The sequence below is a fragment of the Pristiophorus japonicus genome, chromosome 13 (genome assembly GCF_044704955.1).
Source record: "Pristiophorus japonicus isolate sPriJap1 chromosome 13, sPriJap1.hap1, whole genome shotgun sequence".
NCBI lineage: Eukaryota > Metazoa > Chordata > Chondrichthyes > Pristiophoridae > Pristiophorus > Pristiophorus japonicus.
Window position 1 is genome coordinate 193,807,382 of NC_091989.1, and position 21,818 is coordinate 193,829,199.

Consider the following 21,818-nt stretch of genomic DNA (forward strand, 5'->3'; position numbering starts at 1 on the left):
TTCCACACTTTCTCCTCTTCCCTGCAGTGTATTCATGAGCTGCCTGTTTTTGAATTGTTCTGTGGAGTGATCCTCACACTAGCTGGCAGTCTACAGCCCGAAGTGTGTTGTTGCTCCTTCTGTCGGCTTCAGCCCGTGGCTTAGTTAGCTTCTGATGTCCTCTGGTCTCAATGTCTCTTTACATAATCAGTTTCCTTGATTATTGTAAGATCTGGATGCCTGTATAACTCAGCCAAACGACCACTTATTTCACGTTCACTACATCAGTGTTGTTTGAATGTCACTTTTGCATGTCGGCGGCAAGTGTATTGCCAGCCGAGTCAGAAGGTTGTGGGTTCAAATCCCTACTCCAGGATGTGAGCACTTAATTTAGGCTGGCACTTCAGTGCTGCATTGTTGGAGGTTTCACCTTTTCATTCCACCACAAGACCTCTGATTCCAACTTTGGACTCTCTCTCGTATTGTCTCCATCTGTCCTCTGTTTATGACCAGGATGTGTCACTCCTAATATCTGTCATGCCAGGTGACCTGCATTCCCCCTGTGCCCGTTCGTCTGTGCATTTTGGCTGCTACCTTGGACCTGAGCTGATTTCTCCTTTGTTTTTTTTTACTCTTGGACCCTTCTCTCCTCCCCTTCTTGTCACCCAGTGATGCCACCTTCCATTTCTCCCCTCTCAGTTCCTTTGCTCCCCTCCCCCTCCAATCCCTGCACCGACCCATCACTGTTCCTCTGCCATCCGACTCTCTTGACGCATCTGAGTCTTGATTCCCCCTTTGAAAAGCCACAGTTACCCTCTGTGCCCCTGTCAACATTCTCCAACGAGCTCATCGAGTCATTGGCTGCTGTCTCCTTGCGAGCAGCAACCCCCAACTGCCCCATCCTCCTTTCTCAATTACCTTCCTGCCCAGCCCACCCGCTGGGAACTAATCTCTCAAGCCTCTTTCCCGTCCCATTGGCCACTCCGCCTCTCCCTTCATATAAACTCTCCTACCCACATTCACAGCCCTCCCTCCATTGACCTTACCATCTCCCGTGGCACCTCTGCTCCCATCGACTCAATCACAGACAAGGCCATCTCCAACCACTTCCTTTTACCCCCTTCCGACCTCTACTTCCCCCTGTGTCCGGCACTGGAGCAAACTCTCGGCCCGGGCCACTCAGAACTGCCTGTCCTTTGGCCCTCCATTCAGCTTTGATCTGCTAAACCACTCCCTCACCTCCACTTTTGATGCCCTTGTCCCTACTAATACCCTCACTCTAGTTCTATCCTGGTTGATTCCCCTTGGCATGGCCCCCACCTTCGCTCCCTCAGGCCCAAGAGATGCAGACTTGAGCCATTCATCACCAAACCTAACTGGTCCGCATCAAGCACTGTCGGGACCTCATTCTCCTCTGCCAAAACCACTCACTACTCCAGGACCATCCCGGAGAACCAGAGCAGCAACAACTTATATTTCTCCAGTGCCTTTAATGCAGTAAAATGTCCCAAGGCATTTCACAGGGGTGTCATAAAACAACATTTGACATCGAGCCACGTAAGAAATTAGGGGAGGCCAGCCAGCAGTGTGTTGGAATAGTCAATACACGAATGAAGGCTCCGGCAACGGATGAGCTGAGGCAGGAGCGCAGACGGGCGATGTTATGGCGGTGGAAATAGGCGGTCTTAGCAATGGCGCAGATATGAAGTCGGAAGCTGACCAAAATAACCTCCGGCTTCTTTTCTCCTTAATCTACCAAAATTCCCTGGATTCTGGGGAGGTCCCAGTGGATTGGAAAACCGCAAATGTAACGCTCCTGTTTAAAAAAAGGAGGCAGACAAAAAGCAGGAACCTATAGACCAGTTAGCCTAACATCTATCATTGGGAAAATGCTGGAGTCCATTGTTAAGGAAGCAGTCGCGGGACATTTGGAAAAGCAATAATTCAATCAAGCAGAGTCTGCATGGTTTTATGAAAAGGAAATCGTGTTTGCCAAATTTGCTGGAGTTCTTTGAGGATGTAACGAGCAGGATGGATAAGGGGGAACCAACCAGTAGATGTCACGTATTTGGATTTCCAGAAGGCATTCGATAAGGTGCCACATAAAAGGTTACTGCACAAAATAAAAGTTCACGGGGTTGGGGGTAATATATTGACATGGATCGAGGATTGGCTAACTAACAGAAAACAGAGAGTAGGGATAAATGGTTCATTCTCTGGTTGGCAACCAGTAACTAGTGGGGTGCAACAGGGATCAGTGCTGGGTCCTCAACTATTTACAATCCATATTAATGACTTGGGTGAAGGGACCGAGTGTAATGTAGCCAAGTTTGCTGATGATACAAAGATGGGTGGAAAGAAAATTGTGAGGAGAACACAAAAAATCTGCAAAGGGATATAGACAGGCTAAATGAGTGGGCAAAAATTTGGTAGATGGAGTATAATGTGGGAAAATGTGAGGTTATCCACTTTGGCAGAAAAAATAGAAAAGCAAATTATAATTTAAATGGAGAAAAATTGCAAAGTGCTGCAGTACAGAGGGACCTTGAGGGAGCATGAAACACAAAAAGTCAGTATGCAGGTACAGCAAGTGATTAGGAAGGCAAATGGAATGTTGGCCTTTATTGCAAGGGGGATAGAGTATAAAAGCAGAGAAGTCCTGATACAACTGTACAGGGTATTGGTGAGGCCACACCTGGAGTACTGCGTACAGTTTTGGTCTCCGTTATTAAGGAAGGATATACTTGCACTGGAGGCTGTTCAGAGAAGGTTCACTAGGTTGATTCTGGAGATGAGGGGGTTGACTTTTGAGGAAAGATTGAGTAGGTTGGGCCTATACACATTGGAGTTCAGAAGAATGAGGTGTGATCTTATCAAAACATATAGGATAATGAGGGGCCTCGACAAGGTGGATGCAGACAGGATATTTCCACTCATAGGGGAAACTGAAGCTGGGGACACTCAGAATAAGGGGCCACCCATTTAAAACCGAAATGAGCAGGAATTTCTTCTCTGAGGTTTGTAAATCTGTGGAATTCTCTGCCCCAGAGAGCTGTGGAGGCTGGGACATGGAATATATTTAAGGCGGAGATAGACAGATTTTTGAGCGATAAGAGAATAAAGGATTATGGGGAGTGGGCAGGGAAGTGGAGCTGAGTCCATGATCAGATCAGATCAATTATCTTATTAAATGGCGGAGCAGGCTCGAGGGGCTAATGGCCGACTCCTGCTCCTATTCCTTTTGTGCTTAAATCCCACTTCACTGCCCCTGACATTGGGTCTATTCCGATTGCCTTCTGGTTGCTTTTTACCAATTCAAGTTAAATTTTTTAGCCCACTTTTCCAAAACCCCAACTCAACTTTTAGCACACGCGCAGTTTCTCCAGTGTTACTGATTGGTACTCTGACTGCACAGAGCAATGTAAACAGGGAGAAGACAGAGCCACAGCACCCGTTACACATTGTGGAGCTCATTCCTCTATCATACTGCAATATAATCTGGGCTACTTGAGCTCTGACACGAGCCGAATGTAACCGTGGTGAGCTGGCAGTGAGACAGACTCCCACTGGACAAGAAAACACTTAGATTTGTATAACACTTCGTCACATCTCAGTGGTTCGCAATGAGTTATCTTTGAAGCATCATTACATGCTACACGTGGCAGATGGTTTATTCACAGCAAGATCCTACAAAGAGAAACTGAGGTGAATGACCAGTTCATCAGTGTTTGGTGGTAGTATTCGAAGGAGAATGTTGCCCAGGACACACACACTCTGTTCATATTCAACAATTGCACCATCCATAAACTTGAACCTATCTAAAACACTGCTACCCATATTCTAACTCGCAGCAGTCCCTTTCACCCCTGCAGACTTGCATTGGCTCCCAGCACAGCAATGCCTCGATTTGAAAAATTCTCATCCTTGTTTTCAAATCCCTCCATGGTGTCGCAGCTCCCTATCTCTGTAATCTCCTCCAGCCCGATAACCTTCCGTGATCTCTGCTCTCATCCAATTCTGCCCGCTTGTGCATTCCCAATTTTCATCGCTCCACCATTGGCGGTCGTGCCTTCAGCTGCCGAGGCCCGAAGCTCTGGGATTCCCTCTCTAACTCTCTTTCCTCCTTTAAGACACTGCTTAAAACCAACCTTTTTGACCAAACTTTTTATCATCTGTCCTAATATCTCCTTATGTGGCTTCGTGTCACTTTATTTTGATAACGCTCCTGTGAACATAGGAACAAGAGTAGGCCATTCAATGCAATCCTGGTTGACTTGTATCTTAACTCCATCTACCAACCGTGGCTCCATATCCTTTTATACTCTTGTCTTGGAAAAATCTGTCGATCTTCGAATTAAAATGATCAATTGAGCGAGCATCGACTGCTTTTTATGGGAGAGAGTTCCAACTTCTGCCACTTTGTGTGAAGAATTGTTTCCAAACTTCTCTCCTGAACAGCCTGGCTCTGATTTTAAGGTTGTGTCCCCGTGTCCGAGACTCCCCCACCAGCAGGTAAAGTTTATCTCTCTCTACCCTGTCAATTCCTTTCAAAATCCTAAAACCCTCAATCAGATCACCCCCATAACCGTCTATATTACAGGGAATACAAGCCTAGTTTATGCAATCTTTCTTTATTATTTAGGCCTTAGAGCCCTGGTAACATTCTGGTGAAACTGCGCTGCACTCCGTTCGAGACCAATGTATCCTTTCGAAGGAGCGGTGCCCAGAACTGTACACAGTGCTCCAGATGGGGTCTAACCAGGGTTTTGTATAACTGTAGCAAACCTTCATCCCCTTTACATTCTCGCCCTCTAGTTGTAAAGGCCAAGATTCCATTAGCCTTTTTGATTATTTTTTTGTATCTGCTACATTTTAATGCTCTGTGTGCAAGGACCCCTAAATCTCTTGAACCTCCACTGTGGAGCACCTTGAGATATTTTTACTGCGTTAAAGATGCTATAAAAATGCAAGTTGTCATTGTAGTGACACGGGATCCTTAACGACTGCATGAACCTCTGGAGTATGCAGAGAGGACTTTGCTTTAACGCCAATCTAAAGGGCGGCACCTCGACATTGCAGCACCCCCTCGGGTCTGCACCGAAGTGCTAGCCTAGATAGTGCGCTCAATCCCGAGAGTGCTGCTTGAACGCGCAGCATTCTGACTCCAAGGTGAAAGCGAGGACTGAACCTACTTGAAAATCTAATATCGTAAGGGAATGTGCGGAGACAGAAGGCCATGAATGGAAGAATCAGCGTGTCTGTGTTAACCACAACTGAGATAAACTCTTGTGATTTGCATGCTTTTCATGTGCTGCCTTACTGGCACCTTTCAGTTCACTTCGTGTCAGAGAATATCAAAGCATGATTTGGGTTAACCTCAGACAGTCCACAGGCTGTGTGGTTCAAAGGAACAGTTGTAAAGACACTGAGATTCATGGGAGATGGCGCCCTGTGAACCGCTGTTGTTAACCTTCTGTAACCTCCAACAGAAATTCAGTAGATCCTACAAAATGAGGAGCTATTGGTGATGAAGTAACTTGTTATCCTTTCCCTCTTTCTCCAGCTTGGAGCAAAATGGTAGTTCGAAAAAATATTTCATTACCGTGGTCTCCCTTCTATTGTATCCCATTTACTACAACATTTAAACGGCCTCTGTAACCTGAGCTTCTCCCCTGTCCATTCGGCTGCGCACTTTGGCTCAGCTCCAGACCCGAGCCATTCTATACTTTTTCCACTTTCCCTCTTCTTTCCTTTTTCTCTTTATCCCTCCCTGACCGTCCTCTCCTGTCGTCATGCCTCCTTCCATCTCTCCTCTCTCGGATACTCTGCCCTCCCAAATCCTACTCCAATCCTTCATTAATCTTCGACCTTCCTACTCTCCTGCCACCGTCCTAGGCTTGACTCCCTCCTAGATAAGCCTGCAGCTTCCCTCTGTGCCTCTCTTGGCATCCTCCAAAGGATCATTGAGGCATTCGTCGCTGCCTCCTTACGAGCACGAACTCCAACTGTCCCATCCTATTCTCACACCGACCTTCCTGTCCAGCCCACCCATTGGGGGCTAATCTGACCAATCTCCTCCCCGTCCAACTCACCCCCCCCCAGCGCTGACCCTGGGTAGCCATCACTGACCCTCTCCGCATCTCCCTCCAGAACGTCTGTTCGCTTGCGAACAAGGCCCTTCCCATCCATGAGCTTATCGTGGATGATTGCATCGACATCATGACCCCGACAGAAACCTGGTTGAGAGGCTTACCCTTAAATGAAGTCTCCCTGTCTGGCGATACCTTCCACCACTTGCCCCGCCCAGACCTCCGTGGTGACAGTGTGGCTCTCATCACTAAATCACACCTTGGTCTGTCCCCCGACTCCTCCGGCACTTTCTCTTTCTTCGAACATCTTACCTTATTCCACCCCCTCACCTCTCATTTAAAATTCTCTCGTTCTTTACCGCCCCCACCCAAGTATTTTTTCGCTACTTTCCTCTCTCTGCCTCTGAACCAAACGACTACTCATCCTCGGTGATTTCAACTTCCATCTCAATTCATCATGCTCTCCTCTGAGTTCACTCGCCTCCTGTCCTCTCTTAATCTCTCTCTCTCTCTCTCTCTCTCTCTCTCTCTCCATGTAAACATTGCAACCCATATTCACGGCCAGCTCCTCCACCTTGCCATCTCTCGTGGCCTCGCTACTCCCATTGTGCCAATCGCCATCTCTGATCACTTCCTCATATCGCTCTCCACACACATCCCCCTTCCACCCCCCAACCCCCTGCAATCCTATCTCCTTCTGTGTCCGCCCCTGGAAAAAACTCACACCCGACTCTCTTGCAACTGCACTTGTGAACTCCCAACAGTCCAGCCTTTGACCCTCTATTCACCATGACATCTCTGCAGCTACCGATCTTCACAATCATACCCTCACCACCACCTTTGATGCCCTAGTCCCTGTTAAAACAGTTACTCTCTCTCACCCTGGCCATCCTCTCTGATACAGCCTTGATCTTTGCTCCCTTAAGTCCAAGGGACGTAGATTTGAACGGATATGGCGGACAATTGGTTTAGCCATTCACCATCAGATCTGGTTGGATCTGGAATGGAAAGATAAACCCTGGCTTCTATTCACCACTGCTAACGATCTTTTTAAACCCCTCTCCCCAGTCTCCACTTTCACCTCCGACAATATGTGAGGAGCTCATGGACTTCTTTGTCTCTAAGATTCAGACTATCCTTTCGGTCCCCTCTGCCTCTTCTCTTTCCTCTCCGAGACCACTGGGCCAAACTTCCTCTAAGGAAGCCTCCTGCCCTAGCTCTGACCTCACATCTTTCTCCAGTTCCTCTCTGATCTCCCTACATGACCTTTCTGAGCTCATCCTATCCATGACAGCCACTTCCTGCTCCCTCGACCCTATTCCTACCAAACTGCTGACCACCCAACCTCCTTTTCTGGCTTACATGTTAGCTGACATTGTTAACGGTTCTCTCTCCTCGGGTACTGCCCCCCTCTCCTCAAAAAGCAAACCTCGACCCCTCCGTCCTTGCAAACTATCGCCCCAACTCCAACCTCCCTTTCCACTCCAAAGTTCTTGAACATGCTGTCGCCTCCCAAATCCGTGCCCGTCTTTCCCGCAATTCCAGGTTTGAATCCCTCCAATCCAGTTTCCGCACCTGCCACAGTACCGAAACGGCTCTCATCAAAGTCACAAATGACATCCTTTGTGACTGTGACAAAGGCAAACTATCCCTCCTCGTCCTTCTTAACCTGTCTGCAGCCTTTGACACAGTTGACTACTCTTATCATTCTCCAACGCCTCATTCTTATCTATCTAATCATAGCCAGAGAATCACATGCAACGGCTTCTCTCCCCACCCTCGCATCGTTACCTCTGGTGTCCCCCAAGGATCTATCTTTGGGCCCCTCCTATTTCTCATCTAAATGCTGCCCCTTGGCGATATCATCTGGAAACACGGTGTCAGTGATGACGCCCAGCTCTACCTCATGACCGCTTCACTCGACCCATCCACGGTCTCTAAATTGTAAGACTACTTGTCTGACATCCAGTTCTGGATGAGCAGAAATTTTCTCCAGTTGAATATTGGGAAGACCGAAGCCACTGTTTTTGGTCTTCGCCACAAACTCCATTCCCTTGCCACTGATTCCATCCCTCTCCCGAACTTCTGTCTGAGGCTCAACCAGACTGTTTGCAACCTTGGTGTCATATTTGACTCTGAAATTAGCTTTCAACCACATATCCGCAACATAACTAACACCGCCTTTTTCCACCTCCGTAACATTGCCCGTCTCTGCTCATCTGTTGCTGAAGCCCTCATCCATGTCTTTGTTATCTCTAGACTTGATGATTCCAACGCACTCCTGGCTGGCCTCCCACATTCTACCCTACGTAAACGAGAGGTGATCCAAAACACGGCTGCCTGTGTCCCAACTCGCACCAAGTCCTGCTCACCCATCACCCCTGTGCTCGCTGACCTACATTGGCTTCCGATGAAGCAATGCCTCGATTTCAAAATTCTGATCCTTATTATCGAATCCCTCCATGTCCTCACCCCTTCCTATCTCTGTAATCTCCTCCACCCCCACAACCCCCGAGATGTCTGCACTCCTCTTATTCTGCCCTCCCGAGCATCTAATCGCTCAACCATTGGTGGCCGTGCCTTCTGTTGCCTAGGCCCCAAGCTCTGGAACTCCCTGCCCAAACCTCTCTACCTCTCTTTCCTCTTTCAAGACGCTCCTTAAAACCTACCTCTTTGACCAAACCTTTGGTCACCTGTGCTAATTTCGACTTGTGTCGCTCGGTTTCAAATTTGTTTTGCATAATACTCCTGTGAAGTGTCTTGGGATGTTTCACTACGTTAAAGGCGCTGTACAAATACAAGTTGTTGTTGCATATGAAGTATTTTGAAACATTTCTGAGATGCGATAAGGTACCATCTTCACATAAGCCTCTCTTGTCGGAATCAACACTCTGGGAGCAGTGGCTTTAAGAACACCACACAGCTCCCTATTGGAGCGGGCAATCTCTTTGAAAGCTGTACTTAGATGAAACCTTTAATTCATTATCCTCGGACTGGGAGTGTACCTGCGGCTGCTCCACTGCTGGAAGCTTTCCTACATCAGCAGTAGACCCTGTGTATAAAGCGGACTTTGTACAGAGGCTGGCTGGCCTGGGGTTCAAATCCAACTGCACTAATGGGATTGAAGTCTCGTTTTTCCGCTGGCTGTAAGCCTCCTTTATGAGAGAGATTAGGGATCGTCTTAATCCAGACTAAGCCCAAAGCTCAAAATGGCCCCAAATAGAGCAATCTTAGCAAGATTCAACAGGATGTGTGTTGTGGAAAAATGTCACACTGTTACACTTTGAAACGTATAAAATTGTTAAGGGGCTTGACAGGGGAGATTTTGGGAGGATGTTCCTTTGGCTTGTGGGGTGGGGGGGCGGAGGTGGGGGGTTTAGATATCGGGGTCAAAGTTTCAAAATAAGGGGTCGGCCATTTAGGACTGAGATGAAGAGAAATTTCTTTACTCAAAGGGTTCTTTGACAATCTCTCCCCAAGAGAGCTGTGGATGCTGAGTTGTTGAGTGTATTCAAGACTGAGATCACAGATTTTTGGATACTACGGGAACCAAGGGATATAGAGATAGTGCGGGAAAGTGGACTTAAGGTAGAGGATCAGCCATGATCTTACTCAATGGTGGAGCAGGTTCGAGGAAACGTGTGGCCTCCTCCTAATATTTCTTATGTTCTTATGCTACAGTAAGTGAAACTGCTTTGAGGCTGGCACTGAGGAACAATGAGAGCTTTACTCTGTATCTAACCCGTGTTGTACCTGCCCTGGGAGTGTTTGATGGGACAGTGTAGAGGGAGCTTTACTCTGTATCTAACCCCGTGCTGTACCTGCCCTGGGAGTGTTTGATGGGGCAGTGTAGAGGGAGCTTTACTCTGTATCTAACCCGTGCTGTACCTGCCCTGGGAGTGTTTGATGGGACAGTGTAAAGGGAGCTTTACTCTGTATCTAACCCGTGTTGTACCTGCCCTGCGAGTGTTTGATGGGACAGTGTAGAGGGAGCTTTACTCTGTATCTAACCCCGTGCTGTACCTGTCCTGGGAGTGTTTGATGGGACAGTGTAGAGGAAGCTTTACTCTGTATCTAACCCCGTGCTGTACCTGTCCTGGGAGTGTTTGATGGGACAGTGTAGAGGGAGCTTTACTCTGTATCTCACCCGTGTTGTACCTGCCCTGGGAGTGTTTGATGGGACAGTGTAGAGAGAGCTTTACTCTGTATCTAACCCAGTGCTGTACCTGCCCTGGGAGTGTTTGATGGGACAGTGCAGAGAGAGCTTTACTCTGTATCTAACCCGTGTTGTACCTGCCCTGGGAGTGTTTGATGGGACAGTGTAGAGAGAGCTTTACTCTGTATCTAACCCCGTGCTGTACCTGCCCTGGGAGTGTTTGATGGGACAGTGCAGAGGGAGCTTTACTCTGTATCTCACCCATGTTGTACCTGCCCTGGGAGTGTTTGATGGGACAGTGTAGAGGGAGCTTTACTCTGTATCTCACCCGTGTTGTACCTGCCCTGGAGTGTTTGATGGGGCAGTGTAGAGGGAGCTTTACTCTGTATCTCACCCGTGTTGTACCTGCCCTGGGAGTGTTTGATGGGACAGTGTCGAGGGAGCTTTACTCTGTATCTAACCCTGTATTGTACCTGCCCTGGAGTGTTTGATGGGGCAGTGTAGAGGGAGCTTTACTCTGTATCTAACCCTGTGTTGTACCTGCCCTGGAGTGTTTGATGGGACAGTGTAGAGGGAGCTTTACTCTGTATCTAACCCGTGTTGTACCTGCCCTGCGAGTGTTTGATGGGACAGTGTAGAGGGAGCTTTACTCTGTATCTAACCCCGTGCTGTACCTGTCCTGGGAGTGTTTGATGGGACAGTGTAGAGGGAGCTTTACTCTGTATCTAACCCTGTGTTGTACCTGCCCTGGAGTGTTTGATGGGACAGTGTAGAGGGAGCTTTACTCTGTATCTAACCCGTGTTGTATCTGCCCTGGAGTGTTTGATGGGGCAGTGTAGAGGGAGCTTTACTCTGTATCTAACCCGTGTTGTATCTGTCCTGGGAGTGTTTGATGGGACAGTGTAGAGGGAGCTTTACTCTGTATCTAACCCGTGTTGTACCTGCCCTGCGAGTGTTTGATGGGACAGTGTAGAGGGAGCTTTACTCTGTATCTAACCCCGTGCTGTACCTGCCCTGGGAGTGTTTGATGGGACAGTGTAGAGGGAGCTTTACTCTGTATCTCACCCATGTTGTACCTGCCCTGGGAGTGTTTGATGGGACAGTGTAGAGGGAGCTTTACTCTGTATCTCACCCGTGTTGTACCTGCCCTGGAGTGTTTGATGGGGCAGTGTAGAGGGAGCTTTACTCTGTATCTCACCCGTGTTGTACCTGCCCTGGGAGTGTTTGATGGGACAGTGTAGAGGGAGCTTTACTCTGTATCTAACCCTGTATTGTACCTGCCCTGGAGTGTTTGATGGGGCAGTGTAGAGGGAGCTTTACTCTGTATCTAACCCTGTGTTGTACCTGCCCTGGAGTGTTTGATGGGACAGTGTAGAGGGAGCTTTACTCTGTATCTAACCTGTGTTGTACCTGCCCTGGAGTGTTTGATGGGGCAGTGTCGAGGGAGCTTTACTCTGTAGCTAACCCTGTATTGTACCTGCCCTGGAGTGTTTGATGGGGCAGTGTAGAGGGAGCTTTACTCTGTATCTAACCCTGTATTGTACCTGCCCTGGAGTGTTTGATGGGGCAGTGTAGAGGGAGCTTTACTCTGTATCTAACCCTGTGTTGTACCTGCCCTGGGAGTGTTTGATGGGACAGTGTAGAGGGAGCTTTACTCTGTATCTCACCCGTGCGGTACCTGCCTTGGGAGTGTTTGATGGGACAGTGTAGAGGGAGGTTTACTCTGTATCTAACCCCGTGCTGTACCTGCCCTGGGAGTGTTTGATGGGACAGTGTAGAGGGAGCTTTACTCTGTATCTAACCCCGTGCTGTACCTGCCCTGGGAGTGTTTGATGGGGCAGTGTAGAGGGAGCTTTACTCTGTATCTAACCCGTCCTGTACCTGCCCTGGGAGTGTTTGATGGGGCAGTGTAAAGGGAGCTTTACTCTGTATCTAACCCCGTGCTGTACCTGCCCTGGGAGTGTTTGATGGGGCAGTGTAGAGGGAGCTTTACTCTGTATCTAACCCGTCCTGTACCTGCCCTGGGAGTGTTTGATGGGGCAGTGTAAAGGGAGCTTTACTCTGTATCTAACCCTGTGCTGTACCTGCCCTGGGAGTGTTTGATGGGACAGTGTAGAGGGAGCTTTACTCTGGTCATTATCTTCTTGTTGTCTGTGGCATCATTGTGCAAAATGGCTGCCACATTTCCTAAATTACATCAGTGACTACACCTCCAAACGTACTTCATTGGCTGTAATGCGCTTTGGGACATCCGGAGGTCGTGGCAGGTGCTGTAGAAATGCAAGTCTTTCTTTTTCCTTTGCCTTTCTGGGTTTGTGTGTTGTCGGCGAGGACAGAATTGAGACTACCGAGGAAGTCTCCGCCCCCTCCTCTAATTGGCGGAGTCATGCTGACTGTAGCTAATGAGGGAAGGATAACTGGGTCGTGGGGGCTACTGGTATTGTATGAACCACACTGAAGCATGAGTCACTGACTTTAGGGAGGTAAAGGGGGGTTAGAATTTCTGCTACCCATGTCATCTGTCCGAGGGGTGGCTGTGGTCCAAATTAGGACTTCTATCTGGTTTTGACCAAACAAGGCAGAGGATTGTATTCCCAATGGGAGAATGACAGGAAAATAATTCTGTTCATGTATTCCTTTTCAGGCAGAGAATTTTTCAAGGTGTTGCGATGTTAACCATGTTTTAGTTGCCATCTAGTTTGCAAGTCACAGTTGTGTAGCAATGCTCCCGTATCTCATGGTTAATCACCTTACGCTCTGAGCCATTTCTTTAACGAGAGTTATAGAAAATATAAGTTGCTGTTTGATTAGAACAAGTGGTTTATTGTGCTCAGTAACCCGGTGTTTACACTGCTCGAAACGTTCTGCACAGCTGTGATACTAAATTATGAAATGATGCGACAAGTTAGACAGAAAGACTCTTTCCAGTCGCTGAGGAGGCAGGAATGAGGGGCCAGAGATACAAAATTTAATGCAAGAGATTAAGAAGGGCAGGAGAAACTTCTTCACACAAAGGGCGGGAAAGCAGAGTGAGATAGAAGATGAGCTATGATATTGAATGGCAGAGCAGGCTCAAGGGGCTGACTGGCGTACTCCTGATCCGATGCAAGGCTGTGGAATTCGCTTCCAGGGTTCGTGGTTGAGGCGTAACCTTTGTCTACATTCAAGGTTAGATTGGATAGGTGGATGAATGGAAAGGGTTGAAGGGATACGGGAACAGGGTGGGTAAATGTGCTCGCGGGGACGGTAAGTGCCACCATTTACTCGTTGGACCGAATGGACTGTTTCTGTATTCCATCTTCTGCGTACTTGCAATTTACTGGATAAGAACATAAGAAACAGGAGCAGGAGCAGGCCATACGGCCCCTCGAGCCTGCTCCGCCATTTAATACGATCATGGCTGATCCGATCATGGACTCAGGTCCACTTCCCCGCCCGCTCCCCATAACCCCTTATTCCCTTATTGGTTAAGAAACTGTCTATCTCAGTCTTAAATTTATTCAATGTCACAGCTTCCACAGCTCTCTGAGGCAGAGAATTCCAGAGATTTACAACCCTCTGAGAAAATAAATTTCTTCTCATCTCAGTTTTAATCTAAGATTATGCCTCCTAGTTCTAGTCTCCCCCATCAGTGGAACCATTCTCTCTGCATCCACCTTGTCAAGCCCCTTCATAATCTAATACGTTTCGATAAGATCACCTCTCAATCTTCTGAATTCCAATGAGTAGAGGCTCAACCTACTCAACCTTTCCTCATAACTCAACCCCCTCATCTCCGGAATCAACCTAGTGAACCTTCTCTGAACTGCCTCCAAAGCAAGTATATCGTTTCGTAAATATGGAAACCAAAACTGCACGCAGTATTCCAGGTGTGGCCTCACCAATACCCTGAAAACTGTAGCAAGACTTCCCTGCTTTTATACTCCATCCTCTTTGAAATAAATGCCAAGATTCCATTGGCCTTCCTGATCACTTGCTGTACCTGCATACTAACCTTTTGTGTTTCATACACAAGTAACCCCCAGGTCCCGCTGTACTGTAGCACTTTGCAATCTTTCTCTATTTAAATAATAACTCGCTCTTTGATTTTTTTTCTGCCAACATGCATGACCTCACACTTTCCAACATTATACTCCATCTGCCAAATTTTTGCCCACTCACTTAGCCTGTCTATGTCCTTTTGCAGATTTTGTGTGTCCTCCTCACACATTGCTTTTCCTCCCATCTTTGTATCGTCAGTAAACTTGGCTACGTTACACTCCGTCCCTTCTTCCAAGCCGTTAATATAGATTGTAAATAGCTGGGGTACCAGCACTGATCCCTGCGGCACCCCACTAGTTACTGATTGCCCACCCGAGAATGAACCATTTATCCCGACTCTGTTTTCTGTTCGTTAGCCAATCCTCTATCTATGCTAATATATTACCCCCAACCCCATGAACTTTTATCTTGTGCAGTAATCTTGTCACATGCCTTCTGGGAGTTTGTCAAAACATGACTTCCCCTTCATAAATCCATGCTGACTCTGCCTGACCGAATTATGTTTTTCCAAATGTCCTGCTACTGCTTCTTTAATAATGGACTCCAACATTTTCCCAACCACAGATGTTAGGCTAACTGGTTGATAGTTTCCTGCTTTTTGTCTGCCTCCTACTTCTAAGACCCCAGGATGTAAGCCATCAGGTCCAGGTGATTTACCTGCCTTTAATCCCATTATCTTACTGAGTACCACCTCCTTAGTAATTGTGATTGTGTTAAGTTCCTCCCCCTATAGTCCCTTGACTATCCACTGGGATATTGTTCGTGTCCTCTACCGTAAAGACGGATACAAAATATTCTGAGTTTCTGCCATCTCCATGTTCCCCATTACTAATTCTCTGGTCTCGTCCTCTAAGGGACCAACATTTACTTTAGCCACTCTTTTCCTTTTTATATACCTAGAGAAACTTTTGCTATCTGTTTTTATATTTTGTGCTAGTTTATTGTCATAGTCTATCTTCCCTTTCTTAATCATTTTTTAAGTCATTCTTTGCTGGCTTTTAAAAGCTTCCCAATCTTCTGTCCTCCCACTAGTTTTGGCCACTTTGTATGCCCTTGTTTTTAATTGGATACCGTCCTTTATTTCTTTAGTTAGCCACGGATGGCTATCTTTTCTCTTACGCCCTTTCCTCCTCACTGGAATATATTTTTCTTAAGAGTTGTGAAATATCTCCTTAAATGTACACCACTGTTCATCAACCGTCCTACACTTTAATCTATTTTCCCAGTCCACTTTACCCAACTCTGCCCTCACCTTCAAAGTCTCCTTTATTGAAGCTTAGTACGCTGGTTAGAAATCCAACTTTCTCACCCTCCATCTGAATTTGAAATTCAATCATGCTATGATTACTCATTCCAATGGGATCCTTTACTCGGAGATTGTTTATTCATCCTGTCTCATTACACAGGACCAGATCTAAGATAGCCTGCCACCTGGTTGGTTCCGTTACATACTGCTCGAGGAACCTGTCCCTTACGCACTCTATGAACTCTTCCTCAAGACTACCCTGACCAGTTTGATTTGTCCAATCAATATGAAGGTTAAAATCACCCATGATTATTGCTGTTCACTTTTTACAAGTCCTCACTATTTCATGGTTTATGCTCCGGCCAACAGAGTTGTTACTGTTAGGGGGCCTATAGACAACGCCCACCAGCGACTTTTTCCCCTTATTATTCCTTATCTCCACCCAAACTGTTTCAACATCCTGATCATTTGAGCCAATATCGTTTCTCACTATTGCAGTGATTCCATCCTCTATCAATAGAACTACCCCACCTCCTTTTCCTTTCTGTCTGTCCTTCCGGATTGTCAAATACCCCTGAATATTTAATTCTACCATGCCACATTGGCTGGTCTCATTCCTGAGTTGGCCTTTTGAGGAGAGATTGAGTAGAATGGGCCTATATTCTCTGGAGCTCAGAAGAATGACTGGTGATCTCTGTGAAACGTATAAAATTCTTACATGGCTTTACAGGGTAGATGCGAAGAGGTTGTTTCCCCTGGTTGGAGAATCTAGGACTAGGGGGCACAGTCTCAGGCTAAGGGGGCGGCCATTTAAGACTGAGATGAGGAGAAATTTCTTCACCCAGAGGGTTATGAATCTTTGGAATTCTCTGCTCCAGAAGGATGCTGAATCGTTGAGTATATTCAAGGCTGAGATCGACAGAAGGGAATCAAGGGATATGGGGATCGGGCGGGAAGGTGAAATTGGGGTCGAAAGATCAGCCATGACCTTATTCTAGAGCAGGCTCTAGAGGACGATTGGCCGACTCCTGCTCTTAATTCTTCTGTTCATATGTCTCGTGCTTGGAAAACCCTGAGAGAGAGAGAGAGAGAGAGAGACAGTCAGAAGTTCATTCAGCAGGTTTCATGGTTCCTCCTCTTATTGCAGGGACGATGATGACATTAATGATGTTGCCTCAATGGCTGGAGTTAACCTGAGCGAGGAGAGTGCCAACATTCTGGCCACCAACTCCGATTTGGTTGGAACGCACATTCGCTCGTGTAAAGACGAAGCATTTCTGGCCAGCGGCCCTCTGCACAAACGCATCCTAGAAACGGGTAAGTGGGGCTTCGGTCTCCATTGGATCGAAGCTCATTCAGATCAGCTTTTATGTACACCACCCCAAAAGACACATAAAATCCATGCTCCTTGGACAAGGCAAAAGTCAACAGCACACAACTGTCCGGCAAACTTCACACCTTTGTGTGACTGGCGACAAGAAGATGTTCGTTCTCATGTCAGCCAGTATGTCATGTCGTGGTGAAATTGCTCCTCCAGTGCTGAGACTTTAGTAACATTCTCGTATCGAGCTCCAGCCCTGACCCTCCACAGACTTATTTTAGATCTCCGACCTCTGTAGCTATCCGATTGGGCTGTTTCCATTTCTAAATCAGCAGTGGGAGCTAGGATTGAAGAATCTGCATGAAGAGGTGGCACTTACTCTGTATCTAACCCGTGCTGTACCTGCCCTGGGAGTGTTTGATGGGACAGTGTAGAGGGAGCTTTACTCTGTATCTAACCCCGTGCTGTACCTGCCCTGGGAGTGTTTGATGGGACAGTGTAGAGGGAGCTTTACTCTGTATCTAACCTGTGCTGTACCTGCCCTGGGAGTGTTTGATGGGACAGTGTAGAGGGAGCTTTACTCTGTATCTAACCCGTGCTGTACCTGCCCTGGGAGTGTTTGATGGGACAGTGTAGAGGGAATTTTACTCTGTATCTAACCTGTGCTGTACCTGCCCTGGGATGTTTGATGGGCAGTGTTCGATGACTGCACTGCGTGTATGAAATGGTACGTGTTCCATTTCCCATCGCTCACCTCAATGAGCACAAAATTCACCAAAAGAAAGGTTTAATATAAAAATTGAACAAGAAAAAGTGTACCCTTCAAATAAATCCAGCTTTCCTCAGGGTGTATATTTTAATCTTCGGATGACTACCTTAATTTGCCAATTAAAATGTTATTTTTTTCTTCGAATGTAATGTTCCTTTAATTTACCTCATTCTATACCTGTGATACAAATGCATTTTAATTTTGCTGTGATCTAATTAAGGTGTATGCACCCTTTGGTGGGTTGAAGCTGTGTTTACTTCCATCATCGTGTTTGGTTGTTTTGTCATTATTCTGTGTAAATGGCACAGATCAGATTGGGTACTCTGTCCGTTTTTCTCCAACCTCATCCCAGGGAGCTTCATACTGTTCCTGCGGTGCAGCTCTGCAGAGTCCAAAGGTCAAGTTCCACCCGTACACTGATGATACCCAGCACTCGCTCACCAGCACCTCTTTCGACCCTCCATTGTCTCTGATTAGTGATTCTGCTTGTCCAACATCCAGTACTGGATGAGCAGAAATTTCTTCCAACTAAATATTGTGAAGACCAAATCCATCGTCTTCAGTCCCCGCCGCAAACTCCGCTCCCTGGCCACCGACTCCATCGCTTTCCCGAGGCTGAACCAGCCTACTTACCCTGAGATGAGCTTCCGGCCTCTCCGTCATCAAGACCACCTATTTCCACCTCCGTAACATCGCCCGACTCTGCCCCTGCCTCAGCTCATCTGCAGCTGAAATCCTCATCCATGCCTTTGTTACCTCGACTTGACTATTCCAATGCTCTCCTGGCCAGCCTCCCATCTTCCACACAATATGAACTTAAGCCCATCCAAAACTCTGCTGCCTGTATCCTAACTAACATCAAGTCCCCTTCACCCATCACCCCTGTGCTCGCCAACCTACATTGTCCCAGTCAAGCAACGCCTCGAATTTTAAAATCTCATCCTTGTTTCAAATCCCTCCATGGCCTCGCACCTCCCTTTCTCTGTAACCTCCTCCACCCCGACAATCCTCCAACAACTTTGTGCTCCTGCAATTCTAGCCTCTTGCGTATCTCTGATTTTAATCACTCCACCATTGACGAGCGTGCCTTCAGTTGTCTCGATCTTTAGCTTGAGAACTCCCACCCTAAACCTCTCTGCCTCTCTTTCCTCCTTCAAGATGCTCCTTAACACCTACCTCTTTTCTGTCCTAATACCTCCTTATGTGGCTCAGTGTCAGATTCCTTTTGGGAACGTTCCTGTGAAATGCCTTGGGACGTTTTACTACATTAAAGGCAGTATATAAATGCAAGTTGTTGTTGTCTACTAGGGTGGCTGTGTGGAGGATGAGATCCCCGACATTGCTCAGGGGGCCGTGTAGCGAGGAGAGACTGTGGACCAGGTTGGGATCGCTGGGGTTGAGACTCTGTTGGAAAGTGTTGCCCAATGGAAATTGCTGACTATCCACAGCTGTGTCTATGACAGCACCATTTTAGTAGAAAGGGCCTTCGATACATTCACACACTTCAGGTGAATGGGCTGCACGTGTCCATTTACTGAAATATCTCCCACCATCAAGTAACCGAGGAAGTAAAGCACTCATTGCTCAAAAACACCCGCACACTCTGCTTTTCATCTGACGATATTACCCACAAGCACACACAAAGGTTAAAATATATGCGAATGAGTATGGAGATCACGTGATCAAACAACCCTGTCTATCACTCATTTGTTTATATTATCAGAAATGCAATTCGCCACATCTGGATCTCCATTGGATTCCCAATATTGGACAATACTGTTTTTGGAGGATGGATACTCTGGGGGTTGGGCTGGGGCTCTGGGGTGTTGGCGGGGTGGGGGTGAGTGGGTGGGCATTGTGGAAAGATGCCATGCAGGGATGGATTTGTTGGGGGGGCGGGGGGGAAGGCTCTGTACATGGGTGGATTTGTTGGGGGCGGGGGGGTGCATATATATTTTGTGATTGAGGCAGGGCTCCTGCTATGTACTGTGACCGTCCTTCAGGCCATCTATCTGATGGGGGAGGGACATCACAACCAAGTGTAATCCTGTTCACACCTGACACCCATCCTCCGTCTCTCGCTTGCTCGATGAGTGTGACTGAATAGCAGTGAGGAGGGGGGAAACCGGGCTGATTTCCACCCACACACCCCTCCCAAAGGCCCTTTCTTACTCCACATGTGCAATCGGGTGTTGGACCTCGCCGAACCCGGGATGGAATGCGGCGTTTAGTTCGCAGCTCCTGAACCTGGTTGGCATCAGTGGCTCGATTTAACGCAAGACAGTGAACTAACACGGCTGTGGAGGAGCAACTGCTGTGACTTTCTCAGATTTTTGCCGCCGGTATATAGAATCATAGAATGATACAGCACAGAGGGAGGACATTCGGCCCATCATGCCCGTGCCGGCTCTTTGAATAGCGTTCCAATCAGTCCCACTCCCCCCGCTCTTTCCCCATAGTTCTGCAAGTTTTTCCCCTTGTATTTATCCAATTCCCTTTTGAAAGTTCCTATTGAATCTGCTTCCACCGCTCTTTCAGGCCGTGCATTTCAGATCACAACAACTCATTGTAGATAAATGTGAGGTTATCCACTTTGGTGGCAAAAACAGGAAGGCAGAATATTATCTGAATGGCGGCAGATTAGGAAAAGGGGAGGTGCCACGAGATCTGGGTGTCATGGTACATCAGTCATTGAAAGTTGGCATACAGGTACAGCAGGCGGTGAGGAAGACAAATGGCATATTGGCTTTCTTAGCTGGGGATTTGAGTATAGGAGCAGGGAGGTCTTGCTGCAGTTGTACAGGGCCTTGGTGAGGCCACATCTTGAATATTGTGTACAGTTTTGGTCTTCGAATCTGAGGAAGGACATTCTTGCTATTGAGGGAGTGCAGCGAAGGTTCACCAGACTGATTCCTGGGATGACAGGACTGACATATGAAGAAAGACTGGATCAACTAGGCTTAAATTCACTGGCATTTAGAAGAATGAGAGGGGATCTCATAGAAACATATAAAATTCTGACAGGATTGGACAGGTTAGATTGAGGAAGAATGTTTCCGATGTTGGGGAAGTCCAGAACTAGGGGTCACAGTCTAAGGATAAGGGGTAAACCATTGAGGACCGAGATGAGGAGAAACTTCTTCACTCAGAGAATTGTGAACCTGTGGAATTCTCTACCACAGAAAGTTGTTGAGGCCAGTTCGTTAGATATATTCAAAAGGGTGTTAGATGTGACCCTTACGACTAAAGGGATCAAGGGGTATGGAGAGAAAGCAGGAATGGGGTACTGAAGTTGCATGATCAGCCATGATCATATTGAATGGTGGTGCAGGCTCGAAGGACCGAAAGGCCTACTCCTGCACCTATTTTCTATGTTTCTATGTTGTGTAAAAGAAAAATTTTCATAACATAAGAATTAGGAGCAGAAGTCGGCCATTTGGCCCCTTGAGCCTGCTCTGCCATTCAATGAGATCACGGCTGATCTTCCACTTCAACTCTACTTTCCTGCACTGTCCCCATGTCCCTTGATTCCCTTAATATCCAAAAACATATCGAACTCTGTCTTGACTGTACTCAACGACTGAGCCTCAACAGCCCTCGGGTAGAGAATTCCAAAGATTCACCATTCTCTGAGTGAAGAAGTTTCTTCTCATCTCAGTCCTAAATGGCCTACCCTTTATTCTGAGACTGTGACCCCTGGTTCTAGACTCCTCAGCCAGAGGAAACATCCTCCTTGCATCTACCCTGTCAAGCCCTGTAAGAATCTTGTATTTTTCAATGAGATCACCTCTCATTCTTCTAAACTCTAGAGAATACAGGTCGACTCAATCTCTCCTCATAGGACAATTCCCCCATCCCCGGAATCAGTGTGCTGAACCTTTGTTGCATTCCCTCAATGGCAAGTATATCCTTCCTTAGATAAGGAGACCAAAACTGTACACAATACTCCAAATGCTGTAGCGATACCTACCCTCATATGGCTCAGAGACGTGGACCATATACAGTAGACACCTCAAATTGCTGGAGAAATACTCCCAACGTTGTCTCCGCAAGATCCTGCAAATCCCCTGGGAGGATAGACGCACCAACGTCAGTGTTCTTAATCAGGCCAACATCCCCAGCATCAAAGCACTGACCACACTTGACCAACTCCGTTGGGCAGGCCACATCGTCTACATGCTCGACACAAGACTCCCAAAGCAAGCGCTCTACTTGGA

General features: G+C 47.2%; 1 protein-coding gene across 1 annotated transcript in view; it reads left to right on the forward strand.

Annotated features, from left to right (window-relative positions):
• Positions 1 to 21,818, forward strand: part of LOC139278232 (transcription initiation factor TFIID subunit 4-like) — a 350,027-nt gene that overhangs the window by 91,990 nt on the left and 236,219 nt on the right. Inside the window, exon 11 of the mRNA XM_070896875.1 lies at positions 16,659 to 16,828. Within this exon, the coding sequence (XP_070752976.1) occupies positions 16,659 to 16,828 (170 nt within the window). The remainder of the gene's footprint in view (positions 1 to 16,658; positions 16,829 to 21,818) is intronic.